General features: G+C 40.0%; 1 protein-coding gene and 1 long non-coding RNA gene across 3 annotated transcripts in view; one reads left to right on the top strand and one right to left on the bottom strand.

The window, feature by feature from the left end:
• Positions 1-17,025, top strand: part of LOC139437311 (uncharacterized) — a 211,341-nt gene that overhangs the window by 171,485 nt on the left and 22,831 nt on the right. The gene's annotated exons all lie outside the window — the stretch shown is intronic.
• Positions 1-17,025, bottom strand: part of LOC101441584 (sodium-dependent phosphate transport protein 1-like) — a 45,792-nt gene that overhangs the window by 8,341 nt on the left and 20,426 nt on the right. The window contains exons 4-10 of the mRNA XM_004475789.5: positions 9,828-10,061; positions 9,657-9,744; positions 9,217-9,303; positions 6,662-6,780; positions 6,403-6,564; positions 5,342-5,474; positions 5,101-5,248 (exon numbers count right to left, since the gene is read on the bottom strand). Coding sequence (XP_004475846.1) covers positions 5,101-5,248; positions 5,342-5,474; positions 6,403-6,564; positions 6,662-6,780; positions 9,217-9,303; positions 9,657-9,744; positions 9,828-10,061 — 971 coding nt within the window. The remainder of the gene's footprint in view (positions 1-5,100; positions 5,249-5,341; positions 5,475-6,402; positions 6,565-6,661; positions 6,781-9,216; positions 9,304-9,656; positions 9,745-9,827; positions 10,062-17,025) is intronic.

The raw sequence follows: 17,025 nt of genomic DNA on the forward strand, positions 1-17,025 counted from the left end.
GGGCTCTTTTGTTTAATTTTGGTTTCCTTTTGGTTTTTGGTTTTCTCTTCTGCTCTGTGCTTAGTTTTAGTTTTATTTCCCTGGGACTATGCCATTCCTACTCCACCTTTACGATTTAAATATGAAATAAGTGTGTAGGTTGTTTATTAGTTTCTGGGTCCCTGGCTGGAGGTGAATCAAGACCGAACCCAGAGCACCTGAATAGTGGGCTCTGTGCATCCACTGGGTAGAATGGTGTCTTTTGATACAGATGAGTTGTATCTTTTTTGGAGAGGAGAAGAGTGTACAGGATATTTATGGTAGTGAGCAGCCAGATGTGCAGATAGTGGCAGAAATCACTCACTGTTGCCAGTACCCATAGTTGCCCTCTTCATTTTAGCAATAAAATCCCTGGATTTTTATGTGGGAACCAGAGCCAAATTTTGACTTTCTTAAACCCTTGTCATTTTGCCTTTATGAGCTCCTTCATTTTTAAAAAGTATTAAAAGCTTATTTTATGACTAGTGTTAGTATAAGGTAAACATAGCCATGTTACAGAGTAAAACATTTTTTCTCCTGATATCATCTCCTAATTTCTCACAATGTCTTAATGTTAAAATTATCATGTTTTAAAGTCTCAAATATAATTTATTTTAATTTATCATTAATTTTAAGTATAATTTTAGAAGAGATATTTTTCTCTAACTACTAAAAACTTTACACTCTGTCTTTCATACAGGCACACTTGAGTCTTTATTCCAACTAGAACTGATTTATGAGGATGCTATGAGGTAGGAGTTAAATTTGATGATGATGATGATGATGATGATAAATTGTGTGTGTGTATGTGTGAATGCAAAATATCTTAGTGTCATTCTGAAAACGTCTTCATTTTCCTCAAGTTTAGTAGTGCTGGCAAATAGTTTTTCAAAATATTGCACTCTCACCAGCAACATGAGAATTTGCTGCCGACATTTGGCATTTCCTATCATTTTCATTTTAGCCATTCTGCCTATGTGAATGCAACATGTCTTTTCCTCTGGTTGCTTAATTTTGAGGGTTTTCACTGTCTTTGATTTTCAGCATTCTTCTTATATGTATTCTAAATCCTATGCTGGCATTTAAACTCTCTTCTGTATTTCTCTCTTTTTCAAAAAAAGACTTATTATTTATTTATTTTTTCCCCTTCCCCTCCTCCTTCCCTGCTGTTTTTGCTGTCTGTGTTGTCTTGTCTTCTCATTTTCTCTCTATGATTCACGGGAATCCAAACCTGGAGATGTTTGTTGGGGAGAGAGTTTCCCTGTCAATTGCACCACCTCAGTTCCTGGTCTACTGTGCTTCGACTTGACTCTCCTGTTGTTTCTCTTTTGATGAGTCATCATCTTGCTGCATGACTCACTTGTACAGGGCACTGGCTCACAGGCTGGGCACTTGGGTGGGCACTTGTGCAGACACAGGCTCCCTGGGCGGTCTCTCATGCAGGCACTGGCTTACAACGCAGTCCCTCCTACAGGCACTGGCTTGCCTCGTGGGCATGCTTTCTCTTCTTCTTTTTCACATGGAGGCCCCAGGGATAGAACCCAGGTGTTCCCATAAGGTAGGCAGAAGCTCTATCACTTGAGCCCCATCTACCTCCTGTGTATTTCTCTTATACTTTTTATTTTCCATTCTCTCCTCTCTCTCTACTTCAATTTGGATATTCCCTTATGCTGTGTCTTCTGGTTTACTGTCATCTGTTGTGGCTGATTTGTCTTTATACCTATATACCAAGTCCTTAATTTTGGACATTTTATTTTTCAGTTTTGAACTTCCATTTGTTTGTTGTTAGAGATTCCAAAGTTGGTCAAAATTTTATCTCATGTATTTCCTTCAGCTTGGCCCTGGTTTCTTGAGTATAATTAAGTCTCAAATCTTTTGGACTTCATGTTTGTTAACTCTAATATCTCTATCAGTCATGGGATATTTCTCATGGCAGTTTGTTTTTCTTATTTGGCTTTTAATGACATATTCCTGTTCTTTGGCATGCCTAGTAACTTTTAGTAAATGTTGGACTTTGTGAATAAAAAAAGGTATAGAATCTCCAGAAAAACTGTTAAGTTTTGCCAGAAAAAAAAATGGACCTTTTCTCTAATAGATTTGGAGAGGAGGCATCTGATAGTTGTAATTTAATTAAAGGATAAGTTGAGATAGGGCTAACACTAAACTTCGATAAAACTCCATTTACTTAAAGTTCACCCCTGTCCTTCAGATGTATCTCTCCGTGGCTTCCAATGGAGAACTTAGTCTATTCACCTGGGTCTCTCCAAAGCCTAGAGTCTCTTGTCTTCTCAACAGAAAACACTATGGGAATTTCTGTCATGCTTCTCAGAGGTTTATAGCTGAGTTTTGTTTATTTCTGTTTGTTGGACTATTCTCCCACTGACCTGAATCCAACAACTATCTCAAAGGGAAACTGACATTGTGTTTAAGGCCACTTAGATTTTTAGTATTATCACCCTAGCCCTGCACAATTACCAAATGCTTTGCTGATTACTCTTTCCACAGCATTCGAGTTCTGCCAGGGCTTACCCCACATCAACAGTTTCCTTCCAGCCCTCAGGATGGGCAAAGACCATGAGACTGTCATCTCATCTCTGGAGGTGCTACCCTCAGGTGTCCTGGCTGCCTCTGCTTCTCCCTGATGCTGATCAGTGTATACACTGGAGTTTTATCTGGCCTTTCCTAATTGGTATTAGCTGGAGAATCAGTCAGCCACAAAATGCCCCATTCTACCTGGTGGTCCAATAGTGATGTGACTGTGGGGGAGGATTTGACATTTTTTACAAAAAGATGCTTCCATTCCAAGGTCAGAGATGTTAGCAAATCCCCAGCATCAGGACCCTGAGTGCCATGAAAATTCCTCTGAACACATTCACAGGATGCTGTAACTCACTAGTCTTAGTGTAGCAAGGTAAGAGCTTTAGATGGCAAATCCTCCTGCCAGTGGATATATGATATGTGCATAGAAACAATCTTGAGGTTGTTCTAGTGCTGGACAGTTCTGTGGAGAAAACTCACCTCAAACTGCTTAATGTACAGCTACAACAGCCCATGGTGAAATTTTAATGGTTTTAATATTTCATTGGATTATCATTTAGTAGAAGTCTGATGTCTGACTATAGTTCATTCCCATGCATAGGGAATTTCAGGTCTGCACATTCCATCATTCACAAATCATACAAAACAATCTTAATCTCTGGTATAGTAGCCCTTTAAGAGTGTCAATGGGGTGACAATGCCTTCTGAAATACAATAGACCATCTTGAGAACCCTGTGCATTTCCACTCTTGATATCCCGAAGGAGATGGTAGCCACTTCACCTCTATCATCATTATCTCACTCATTCTAGTCCCCCAATATTTTGAAAAAAACCACTTCTATGTGACTTGTCTTCCTTCCAGGACATCTTTTTTGCCACTTCTCTCTTTCCCCAATGGATGCCATCCCTTTGCCCAACTTTAAAATTCTAAGAAAGACCCAAATCCCCTAAGAGAATAATTTGGAAATTTGACCCCAAAGGCATAAGTCTACAATTCCCTTCAAGAGGAGAGAGAGGTACATGATATGGAACATTCATTCTTAAATAAATTTTGTCTCCATTCACTAATGAAAATTAGTTTGAGCAAGAGAAATCAATATGCTTGAAATATAACACATAATGCCCTAGAAAATGAGGTTGAACTAGCTTCAGAGAATAAGAATTTTTTCCAGATTGTACCTGTACTGTCTCTGACACTAGAAAAGTAACTGGCTAATATGGATTTTGGCCATTAGAATGATGCAGTTCAGGTCAAGTTGTATGTTTTCCACACCTTTGCTGGCAGAGGTAATTCACATCCTACTGAGCAAGCACTTGTAGGTATCACAGGTGAGGAAGGAACTACAGACAGTCAGCTTTGGTGGCAGGCATGCCTTCACATAAACTGTCACTTGACTTCCTGCTGTCCATGTGACTTTACATCAGCTATCTTCCTGGCATGTTGCTTCCTCACCCATTGTATGGAGATAGTATTCTCACACTCAAACTGGGGCATGCCAGGCACATAAAAAGTACCCATAAATGGTAGCTATTCATAGTTTTCTTTACCTATTTATGTATAGTTCCTTATTTCACTTCCTTTCTGAATAGAAATTTGTGCACTGTTCTTTCTGCACTGTGTCAAATAATCAGAACAACTCCAAATACTTTTAAGGAGGGTCTCCAAACAGGACACATGAAATGTACCCATGTCCTCGTTGCCCTGGCATTCACCACACATGTATCTGGTGGGTAGTACTCTTACAGAATTATGAGAAAGAGGGTAACACTTGGTTGATTTTGCCTCTGTAGCCCAGGGCTGCTGCTTAACACAAGTTGAGAGAATGCTGTACACATTAGATCTCTGTTCTCCAGGGTGTATCAGCCCACGAAGCAAAATGTGCACGCCTTCCCTGGGCTTCTGCAAGTGGCAGAGCTGGTTCCATTAGTCACCCTTATTACCTCTTGAAACACGGTTTAGCAGAGAAGAGAGAGATGAGTCAAAAAATCTGGATTCACATACCAAGGAAAAGCCAAACCAGTGGGGAGATCCTGGGCTCACAATTATCTAAACCTCAGTTTCCTTATGTGCAAAGAAAAAATGACTAATATTGGTGGGCTGACATGAGGAGATTATAAGACATAATCAGGCATACAATGGAGCAGCCAACAATTCGAGATGTACTTGAGATGAACTATTTGTCATAACCCTAAGAGGGAAGTATTTTCTTATTCCTGCCATTTTATAGGGGAGAAGACAGGAAGAGAGAAGGGAAGTAACTTGCTGGAGGTAAATAGCTGTGGTGGTGCTGAAACCCAACAGCCTCTGACTCCAGAGCAGTGCTCTTGATTCCTAAGCTGTGTGTGTTTATATATAGAGGAGAGGCTCATAAACTTACAAATACTAATATAGAGAGAATTAATTCCTACTTTCTGTGCCTGACATGCAGAGATGCCATTCTAGAACTTTTGGCCTAATGGCTATAAACTCCAAAGTGTCTGAAAATTTCAGTCCCCCTTGAGAGCTTGGATGCAAGAAAGAAAGGGATTTTTAAAAACCCTACCTGGGAGCAATATCCAACGCATTCAGAAATGTCCCAACCGTATTGAAGTTTTGGGTTGCAATAATCAGTATCAGGAAAATAATAGTGCTGAGGAAGCTGTGACTCAAGTAAAGCAGGCACACACTGAAGAGGGCAGGAAGGAGAAGCCCTGGGGAGAGGTGCAGAAGACAGTCAGGAGAATCCCCCTGATGGGGTACAGTGACTCCCCCACCCTGGGTTGAAAGTCCTGACTCTTCCTTACCTAGAGAGGTGAAGAGTTTCCGAATGGTGAGTAGGCTGAAAATATTCCTGGACTGGAAGAAGTCTGACATCTGGCCTGCGAGGATGCCAAAGATCCAGGCAAACAAGTAGGGGAGGGCAGACAGCCATCCATTCTGGGGAGGAAGCATGTGAGAGTGCGTATGATGGCAAAAGTAGCACTTATACTGAGTAATACCTGCACTGAAATTCAGTATTTAAAGCCCATATGCACTTACAGGAATCTATCAAATTTCAACCCAAGAATTACACTGGGGCTGCACCAACCGAGAGAGAAAAAAGTTTTGAGGTCAGTTACAGTTGTCAAAATCTGTCTAATTTCTACTTAAAACTCCAGGGACATGAGAGCACTGGGCAGCAGGTAGGAAGAGGGGAAGTGCTGGCCCTGAAAACACTGAGGTGACAGCCATAGCCGTTGCAAAGGTACCTTGTGCTTACTTTGGGCTACTCATCCTTACAACAAATCCATGGTTTCATGGAAGAGAAAACTGAGTCAGAGAGAGCTCAGATGATCAAACTGTTACACTGGCCTTAGGCTGGGTGAATGGATGCTCATTGCAGAGTGCCCCAAAATGAAACCCCAGATCCATTTCTAAAGGATCTTCTCTGTTAACCCTTCACCATGCAACAGAGAGGTCCATAGGTCAGTGCTTCTCTAAGTCGTACCTGTAAAAGGGTTGTGATATGAGATGCCAGTCCTTGGAGAAATAGAACCAAGTCAGGGCTTGGTTTGCTGAGGTGGGGAGGCTGTCAGGGCCTTAACCATGGGGCTTTCAAGGAAGGAGCCCAGAACCAGCAGGGGACGGTGCCATTGAGCTTCCAAGTACGCAAGTACAGTCAGAGATTGAATGGCAGGGATGATTGTGGGGCACACAGTGGCAGGTGGCAGGCACGGTGTAGACACCTGTGACTTTTGTCCCAGGTTGTGCTGGCATCACAACTAGAATGGTGAGTCTCCAGGTAAAAACTATCCGCTAAACACTGCCATTGCAACTTCAGTACCAATGAATGAGAAAGCACAGATATGGGTCAAGGTTTACTCACCTCTCTTATATTAACATCAAACATGGAGTTGATAAACATTGGGCTGTACAGAATCATGGTAGTATTTGTCCAGTGATAACCAAGATTCCCAATGGAAATAGCCCAGAATGGAAGAGACTTAAGCATAGCCTTGATGGGCACAGATTGTCTCTTTGAGCTGAACTGGAAAGGAACCCATGAAGAATTAGCACAAACAAACATTCACAACATGCTTAGACAGAACCAGGGATGGGTATGATGCAGAGCATCTGGGTTCTACCTGCTGTATAGTGGAGGAGGTGATGTACTCCTTCTCACTGATGCTGATGCAAGGGTGGTCCTTTGGGTCATCATAAACCAGGATGAACCAGGGAAGACAAAGGGCACAGCCACACGCGCCTGTCAAAGTGGGAAAATCAGACTTGGAATCATTTCTCTCTTTGGTTGGACTCTTTCCTAAATGACATTTTCCAGTTTATTAATCCTAAAGTTTGACCTCTTTTTCTTTTGAGAATTTGCTACAAAGTTCTCACTTCTTAGAGGCCTCCCTGCATCCAACACTGTCCCTGCCTGCAGAATGAACTTTAAGGAAATGGTGCTAAGCACTTCCCCTCACCGTGCCTTCATTCACAACAACTCAGTCTCCTGCCATCAGCCCTCATCTCTACAGATTCCTACATCTTCCAGCACATCAAGCCCAGGTCAGAAGCAAAGCTGATCTCACAAGGTTGGAAAATCAGCAGCTCTGAGAGCTACCTGCAGCCTTGTTCCTTAGATGCAGCCCAGGCTAGTTCATTGTTGAGTCCTAGAAGAGTTGGCCAGCTTGCTTCTTGTTTCTGAACTTCCTGTACCAAATACCTGGCCTTAGAGAACCCTGGTTTAGGACAGGGAGTAGGTGGAGCTCACTGGTCAATCTTGCAGAAATGTTTTCATTCATTTGACAAGTAGTGATTCAATATCCATTACATGCCCTGGTCTATTCTAGGTGCTGGGACACTGCTGGGAATAAAATAGAAACAATTCCTGCCTTCAAGGAGTTTATGTATTAGTGGAAAAGAAATGTGAACATTAAAAAAATAAGTGAATGTGAAGTGGATTAAATGACTGGGGTCCCATTTGCCATATAGGATGTCCAGAGTTCGATACTCAGGATGTCCTGGTTAAGACAAGCAGGCCCACGTGGTGAGCTGGCCCAAGGGGAGATCTGGCCTATGCAGAGTGCTGGCCACTCTCAGTGCTGACTGATACAGAGAACTGATGCAGCAAGAAGAAGCAACAAAAAGGGGCAGAGAGGAAAGACAATAAGAGAAGAGCAGGCCAGGGAGGTGACATGGTGCAAGAGAATGAGCACCTCTCTACATCTACATTTGGTGCATGAACGCAGATAACAGTTGAAAAATGGGAGGGACAGGAGGGAGTGGGGATAATAAATAAATAAATAGTTTTTTAAAAAGTGAGTGAAATGTATTAAATGTCAGAAAGTGACAGAGAAAAGGACAGAAATTATAAGGGAAAGAGGGCACACCTCTGTGGGCTTCTGGGCCAAAGGACCTCCAAGCAGGGGGAAGAGTAAATGCCAAGGCCTGAACCAAGTGCCAGTGTGACAGGTGTGACAGGTGCAGGGTGGGAGGAGGTCAGGGTGAGAGAGAACAGGGCCAGACTAGGGGGAAAGGCACAGCCTGTTGTCAGATTTTAGGTTTTTATGACAACCTTTAGAAATGGTTGAAAGAAACCGTGACAATATACGCTTTTTATCTCATGCTGAAACCTCAGAGCCCAATCTCAAAGCAAAATGTGAGTGGAAAGACATGAGCACCCACTAGGGGCCTGTGCAATGTGGATGTCTCTATCTAACCTTCAAAAAATCCATATGACATGAGCAGCAGCTCATTGTCAGAGGGAGAGAACTGAGGCTCAGAAATGCCAGGCTACTTGCCCAGGGATACATGGTAAGTGACAACTGACCCTCAGCACAGATGACATTGTGTAGCTAAGGAATAGAGTCCTGGAGGAGAAGGAGCCTGGGGCAAACTCTGAAGACAAGGTGTAGTGAGAAGTGGAAGAGGATAGGTCTGCAGGGGATGAGGCTGAGAAGGACAAAGCCCAGTGCTGGGAAGGCACAGGAAGGCAAGGAAAGTTCCTCACAATGCATGCCTTATCATCAGAAGTTCACAAATGGTGATTTCGTTCTCTCCTTTCTTCTTGCAAGTTAAGCTGGCATAAAGGGGAAATGATATAGGCCATGGGTGGGGGCTGTTCATGTCTTTGTAGATAACCTGATCTGTGTGACAGCTGCAGCCCTGCCCTTGGTAACCAGGGCAACAATTCCAGTCCCAGAAAAACAGTCAAGCAATGTAAACTCTATAAACTTTAAAATTCAGGATGAATGCAAACCAAATCTGTTAAATCATTACATGGAATGTATGAAGTTCATGCTAAAAGCTTACCTAGGATATATGAAGTTCATGCTAAAAGCTTACCTAGAATGTAGGGGATATTTGTTAATTCAAACTTATTGAGCACTGAAACAAAGGACCATTTAACCCTTCCTCTGTATAAAAGAAATGCAAATATCTTATTCGAGGCTGGGGTTTTGAACAGAAAGGTCCTGAATCTGGTGGGTCATAAATAAATTCTCTTTTCCTTCCCAAAATTATTACTGAGTCTGGGCCTTTCCATATGCAAATATGGACATCTTGACATCCACAATATTTTCAATGGAGTTCACACACCTTAGCATCACTAACTTCATAGGAATATTTAACATATATTAGGTTTTTATTTTCCCTGCCTTAATTCTGAAAAATAACCAGGATTCTGTAGAAAGAGACTCACCAAAAATATAGAAGACCATTGGCCAGCCCAGGGCCTGACAGATTAATCCAGTTACCAACAGGGCAATGAAGGGTCCCACCACAAACCCTAGTCAGAAGGCACAAAATTAATTAACCAAATTAATGCACACATCTGCAGGTAGAGTTACTATAGCCTCATGTCACAGTGAACAACATCCTGACAAATAAATGTGTGTAGAATAAAAATAAACAGAAGAGAATAAAATATTTCCTTTTCTCCCTTTCTTTTTCTCTGTTTCTTAGGATAATAAAGCTCCTGCTCCATCCTAGCCTTTTTCTCCATGTTTAAATCTAGGATTCTTGAATAGATAATTTCCAAGACCTTTAGCAGTTCCAAACGTGTATCCTAAGGGTCTAAGGAAGAACATGACATCATGAAATGAAAGCGTGATTTCAGCATACAAGGCCCTAATCCCTTACCTGATAAACTTATACTGGTAAGTCGGCCTCGTTCCAAGGGGGGTGCCCATCGGACCCATATTTCATGCTGACCTGTTGCTACTATATTCTGAAATGAGAAGGATCAGGTCAATTGATCTCTGGTACTTCCAGGAACTTAACCTTGGTTCAATTTTTGCATGACCTCGATACCTGGGCAATGCCCTGGAGTACTCGACACAAGATGATTGTAGTTTTTCCAAGGTTGGCAGCTAGTGGGATGAGCAGGTTCAACAATGAGCAGAGGAGCATTGCAGAGCCAACCGTTTTCTTTATAGAATATATTCCAGAGATGTATCCAATAGGAATATGGACTAAGAGTGAGCCATAAAAGGCAGAACTGAGGATGATTCCCTGTATGTCAGGGCTCCAATCGTACACAGGGTTCTGAAAGAAAAGAGGAGACTCATCTAAGTTCTATAGACCCTGGACCTTTGTACTAAATTACATTCAGGGAGGCTGGGACACTGCTCTTCTCTTCCATGGATAGAGAGCTCTCCTCTGTCTAATATTCTCTATCATGGGACATTCTTTCTTCCTTTATAGTTCTCAATTTGTGTGCACGTTTAAACTTTATCAAGGGAATGCTTGACCATAATGTGAAGTTCTCACAGTGGAGGGCTCCACCTGTACCCCCTTGTATATGTCACTGCACAGAGATTTAATCAATATTCATTGTGTGAATGCCATTAAACTCTAGGTAAAATCTCCTGTAGGGTACTGTGTAGTACTACCCATCCTGCAACGGTTCATTCCTCTTTTCTCTGCCTCCACCTCCTCCATTAATATAAGCTCATTCACCAAATGACATCCTCGTACAGACCTCCTGCTCCCAGGGAGAAAATCTGCAATAGAAGAAAGATCAACTATAAAAAGATGTTCTCAGGCTGAGCTGTGGAAATAATGTGATGTGATAGTGAAAGAAAAGGCCATGTCTCTTCCTCTGCTCATCTCTGATGTGGCAGGGTTTGTTGTCTTTCTCAGGATTCATCTGTTAATTCCTAGATAGGGACCCTTCAATAGTTTTGCGAGGTTTTTAAACTCATGAAAGAAATTCTGAACATTGTACTTATCATTGGCACAATTGGGGTGAGGTTGCTTGTTTGGACTTGTTGCACAGATAGAAACCTTAATTACATTAGGTAAGGACAGGATTAAACTTCTTGTGAGGCACTAAGATTTTCAGTTCCATTCCCAAAGATTTCTCTGCTGGTAGAAAAGGTGGGAGGGTGATTTTGAAAACTGAAGTGTTTTGCATGACAGAGTGATCTTTTGGTGAAATGGGCTGGTTGGTATTTTGGGTTAGAACATGAAAGAAGGAAGTAAGTGGGAATTCATGGGTTTTTCCTCTAATCAGTAGTACCTTGTGCCTCCCATTCCTCTTTTTTTCTTCCCCTCCCTAAGTCCCATTGTTCTGGTCTGTGTAGAATCATCTCTCTGATGGAAAAGGAGTTTCCTTGAGAACTCTATTAGGGGTACCACTGCATAATGGATAATAACCAGTGAGAAGCATTCAATTTGTATCCAGGGGAAAGGGATGCTCCAGGTCTATTCCACTAGACATGGTTGGTCTACCCAGACAATGGGGCAGAATGCTCCACCATGTTTTATAAGTCATAGGAGGTGCACCAGTGAAATCACACATCCACTTCAGGTGCAGCGGCAGACATTTAATCAATTTTCCCTATTTTGTGGACAGATAAAATCTTCAGGTGTATTTATTATTGCATGAATCCACCACTGTTCTCAGCAGAGTGAAGAACCAGAGCCCACAACAGTTGTGTTAAAAGCAAAGAACTCATATGGAACTTCCCATGCCAGAAGAGTAAAACCTCAGCTGATATTTCTCTTTCCAACGCCTTCCCTTGTTATCATTAAATAGAGCAACCCATATAAAAGTTCCCTATCTAAATCTTATGAATAAATATATACAACCTTGGATGAGTCATATAAATAGACTGAGTTATTAATAGATCACTTATGAGAGAAAGAAACTGAAATGACCCATATACCTAAGTGACAAATGTAAACTTGTGCAATCCTGTTAAGAAAAAAATCCTGTCAATTTTAATGTTACAGTAGAAGTCCCTTACTCTTTCCTATATGCAGTGTCCTGTCCTCTGTTCTCTGTGGTGTCTGTTCACCTCCATTCTCCTCATTACTTGTTTTCTTTTCTAATGGGTTCCATCTCACTTTTTCATAATTATTCTCTGAGTTCTCACGTCATTTTAAAAATCTTTCTCTGTCTGAGCACAGCCTCCTCTCCTCTGGCCATGTCTGCTTTGAGCTCCCGGGTGCACTGCACCATGGTGGCCCTTCCCTAGCTGTACCTGCTTTACTAAATTTTAGGTTCCTTTGGTAATGTTAGGTTACAATTTAGGTCTGCTTTGCAAAAACAATTTTCTGATGCATTTTCATCGTTAGAACAATTATATTGTTCTATGTCTTCATTTTTTCATCTAGTACCTTTGTTCAGCAGTAAACTGATTTCCTTTTTGGGATTCATATTTGAAGGACATGGATTTTCCTACAATGTGGGAGGAGATTCCATAGGGAGGTGAATTTGCAAGAGAAATGTTCCAAGCTCCACCACTCAGGAGCTCCTTCCACCTTTGTTACAGTGAAGGATCTAAAGTGTGGCCCCACTGAGCAGCCATTTCTCTAGCAAATGGGATACTCAAAGCTTACACCGAAGATTGGAATGTCATCAATATTTAGAAATTTGACTCAGTAAATACTTTGAATGAAGTAGGTTTCAACAGATTTCCAAGGTATAAGTTGACACAATGCACTGCATACTTAAACTTGGCATATTTAAAGTATACTACTTCAAAACGTGTGTATACCTGTGAAGGCATCACTATAATCACGGTCATTGGCACATTCTTCACTTCCAAAAGTTTCCTCTTGCTCCTTTGGCCTCCCTTCCTCTTACCGCATACCCACCATTGATCTCTTAGTATAGCTTATTTTCATTTTCTAGAAGTTTTATATACATGTAATCATTCAGTGTTGGAGACTGAACAAAGAACAAGTTCAGTGCTTCAGCTACATCCCTTTGGATGTGAATAATTTCTTTGAAAATAGGACCTTGGAAGATCCTACTTAGATGTGGCCAAAAAGAATTAGGGCAGGCCTTAATTCATGAGGCGGGAAACTTCCAAGCAAAGAAAATTGGGCACAGTGGTCAGTAGAAGCCAGAAGTCAGAAGAAGCAGAAGTCTGTCAGAGACAGCCACTGGAGGAGAAGAAGTCAGGAGAAAAGCAAGCCAGGGAAACCCAAGTGTTGTCACGAGTGACAGAATGCTACAGACTATGAGAAAGCATGGCCTGGTGAGAGCTTGCCTTTGAACCTCTACCCTCCAAAACTGCGAGACCACGAATTCCTGTTATTTGAGCCAATGTATTGTGAAGAATTTGTCATAGCAGGCCTGGCAAGCTAAGACATTCAGTAAGCAGTTTTTGCCAGCTTATTTCTCTCAGCATAATTACTTTGAGTTTCATCCTTTTGGTTCAGCATATCAGTAGTTCAGTGCTTTTTCTGGCTGAGTAGGATTCCATTTTATGCCTGAACCATCGATTGCTTATTCATTCACCTGCTGATGGAGATTTTGATGGTTTCCAGGTCTGCAGTTATTACAAATAAGACTCCTATGGACATTTATGTACAAGTCTTTGTATGGATATTTTGCTTTCTGAAATGAAATCATTGGATAGGAATAGACTATATTCTTGTGAATTGGGAAATTATTTTCAAAGATGGTGGTAACATTTTACATTCTCACCAGCAGTATGGGAGGGTTCCAGTTCTTCCACTTTTTTGCCAACTCTGGGTCTTAATTAAGTATTTATAATTTTAGCCATTTAAATCAGTGTATAGTAGTAATATATCTATATGGCTTTGCTTTGCTTGACCCTAGTGACGAATCACATTGAACATCTTTTCCTCTGCGTGTTTGCCATGTATAGTATCTTCTTTGGTGAAGCTTATGTTCAGATCTTTTGCCTATTTTGTCATTGTGTTGTTTGTTTTTGCTTTATTAAGTTTTGTTAAAAGTCCGTCATCAAGTATACTTGGCAAACATTTTATCCCAATCTTTGTCTTGTCTTTTCACTCTCTTGGCAGTGTCCTTAGATTTTGTGGTCGTATGAGTTGACATTTTTCTATGTTTCTCTTAATAGGTTTAAAAACCGCCCTGGCTCAGCTGGGCCACGCACTAACTAAAGTTACCTCTTCACAAGAGTAGTCTCCTATATGGGAGTTCCCTCTCACAGGAGTAGTCAAAGTCTAAGAACAATTTTGGGGGGTACATAGCTCCAATCCATCACACATGGTATATCTTTCTTCATCCCCATGCATTCCTCTTAATTTACATGCATCTTCATATTTGAGGGTTTCTTGTACACAGCATCTTTTGGAGGTCTTGTTTTTTTTTAATGCAATTTGGATCATCTGTCTTTTAACAGCTGTGTTTATACACCTTCAAATAACCCTTGGTTACTTCACGTGTAGTTTAGTTACCTTAGAATCAAGTATTATCTTGTTTCTCTCCCTTCTCTGTGATGTTGCTGTTAATCATTTCACTTCACATTTGAAGTGATTATAGATACTGCTGGATTAAAATCTGCCATCTTGGAAATGATTTGCTATTTGTGGCTTCTGTTCTTTGTTTCCTTTTTTAACCTTTTTATCCCCTTCTCTGGTTGTAATTGAGCATTTGATTTCACTTAATTTTATCTCTTCTCTTGATGTATCATTTATACTACTAACAGTAGTATAAATAGTTTATTAGTAGTAGTTTTCCCTGGGATTACAATTACATTTTAAAAAGTTATTAAAGAAGTTGTGAGCTTACAGAGCAGTCATACATAGCTTGCAGAATTCCCATACATCATCCCTTGCATAGTTGTAGGAAATTTGTTACAATTTAGTGAAAAAACATCATTAAAATAGGTATGTCCCAGGATGATGAAAGAAGTTGTTGATGCGCGAGGAGTGGGGTTAGGGGGGTGGGGGGACCTCTAATATTTTTTGAATGTAACATTTAAACAAAAGCAAAGAGAGAAAGAAAGAAAGAAAACGTAACAGCACGCGCTAAATTGCTCTCTCTGCTGGAGCAGCCAGAAAGTATACCTGGGGAGGCATAATCAGTCATATTCTCTCATTTCTATTCTATTCTCTCACTTCCTTGATAAACTACAGGCCTAACAACAACAACAAAAAGTTACTACTGAAATACACGTCTTTCTTATAAATAAATATATATATATATGTATGTGTGTGTGTATATATATATATATATATGTGTGTGTATATATATATATAAAACTTCTAGTATGGTCTGTGGCTTGCACTAGGCATATTTTTCATAATCCCCTACTACTAATACCATGTATTAATAATGTACATTTGTTATAATTCATGAGAGAATGCTCTCATATTTGTACTGTTAAACCCAGGCCACCATCCACCACATGATTCACTGCTTATACAATCCCATGCCTTCTACTGTCCTTCCAAAGTGTACATTCAGTGACACTTACTTTCATCACAGATATTTGTAGTCATTGCCTCAATAAATTTTTTAACTGAATATTTTCCATAGTTAAAAGAAAAAAATTTAATACCCTCCTATTATTGGTCATTATATAGTACCTTTTTTACATTGAAGTATGAAAATTACATTACTGTCAACTATACTCAATAACTTATATTAATTGTATTTTCCCTTGCATCACTATATTCTTACAACTTTGTAATAGTGATGTACATTGTTTTAGCTTATAGAAGAACATTCTTGTGTATGTACTATTAACCACAATCTTCATCTATCTCTGGGTTCACGGTGTTATTCAGTCCCTAAATTATTCCTCTAGCTTTCTTTCAAATGAACTTTACATCCTCGGACATCCCCTTTCAGCCACAATTACCTTCATAAACCAGCTGTGTCATATTCACTGTAATGTCTTACCATAAACTCTATTCATTACTGCACTTTTACAATCAAGGTAATTAAAAATTCCACATTCATTACACATCAGGACCCCTTCTCAGCCCTCATCCTATCTCCTAGTAACCTATACTCTAGATTTTAACTTCATGTGCTTATTCTTTGTATTTAGATCATATTAGTGAGACCATACAATATTTGGCATTTTGTGTCTGCTTTATTTCACTCAGCACAATGTCCTCAAGGTTTATCCATGCTGGCATATAATTCCCAATTTCACTATTCTTATAGCCCCATAGCATTCCACTGCATGTGTGGACAACATTTTGTTTATCCATTCATCGATTGATGGACAGTTGGGTTGTTTCCATTTTATGGCAATTGTGGATAATGTCACTCTGAATATCGGTGTGCAAATGTCTGTTTGTGTCCCTGTTTTCAATTTTGCTGGATGTATTCTTAGTGGAGGGACAGCAACAGCAGTTCTATATTTAGCTTCCTGAAGAATAGCCAAACTGTCCTGCTCAGTGGCTGCCCCATTCTACTTTCCCACCAACAATGAAGACATGTTCTTATTTCTCCACATCCTCTCCAGCACGTGTAGTTTTCTGTTTCTGTTTTTGTTTTTAAATAATGGCCATTCTATGAGGTATAAGATGATATGTTATTCTTGTTTTGATTTGCATTTCCCTAGTAGGTAATGATACTGAATACCTTTTCATGGGCTTTTTCTCCATTTGTATTGACAGATCCTATCATAATTCTACATGTGACTTTTTGCCAAACCATTTGCCAATGTTTTGCACATTGCCTGTACCATTTTACATTCTCACCAACAATGTACAAGGGTTCCAATTTCTCCATATCTTCATCAAACTTATTTTCCATTTTTCAAATAATAGCCATCCTAGTAATGACATAGTGTAGACATGCTATGTCATTGTGGTTTTGATTTGAATTTCCCTTTTTCATAAAAATGACATTTAGCATTTTTTGTCTTTTTCTATCCCCCTCTTTTTTTCTAAAGAAATCAATCCCATTGATACACAATAACAAAGCACAAACCTATCCAAAGTGAACAGCAAATGCACTTGTTGCGATCACATATTTCTGCTTTCATCACTTCGATCATTCTTAGGTACTTTCATTATTCCAATAATAATAATAAACAAAAAAGAAGTAAACAAAACTTATCCGCATTCAATTTCTCTGCTTCCCTGCCATGCAAAGCTACTACTCTTTTACTTTCTCTCTAGTATATTTGTAGTTTTATTTAGTAAAAACAGTCTTATATGTGCAATATCAACCAAATTCATGTTTTCCATGACATTTTACTGTCTTTTGCAATCTCATGTTATAATTTTTAGCTTTTCTTTTAGTAATACCCATGACCTTGGACTT

This window comes from Dasypus novemcinctus, chromosome 22 (assembly GCF_030445035.2).
Source record: "Dasypus novemcinctus isolate mDasNov1 chromosome 22, mDasNov1.1.hap2, whole genome shotgun sequence".
NCBI lineage: Eukaryota > Metazoa > Chordata > Mammalia > Cingulata > Dasypodidae > Dasypus > Dasypus novemcinctus.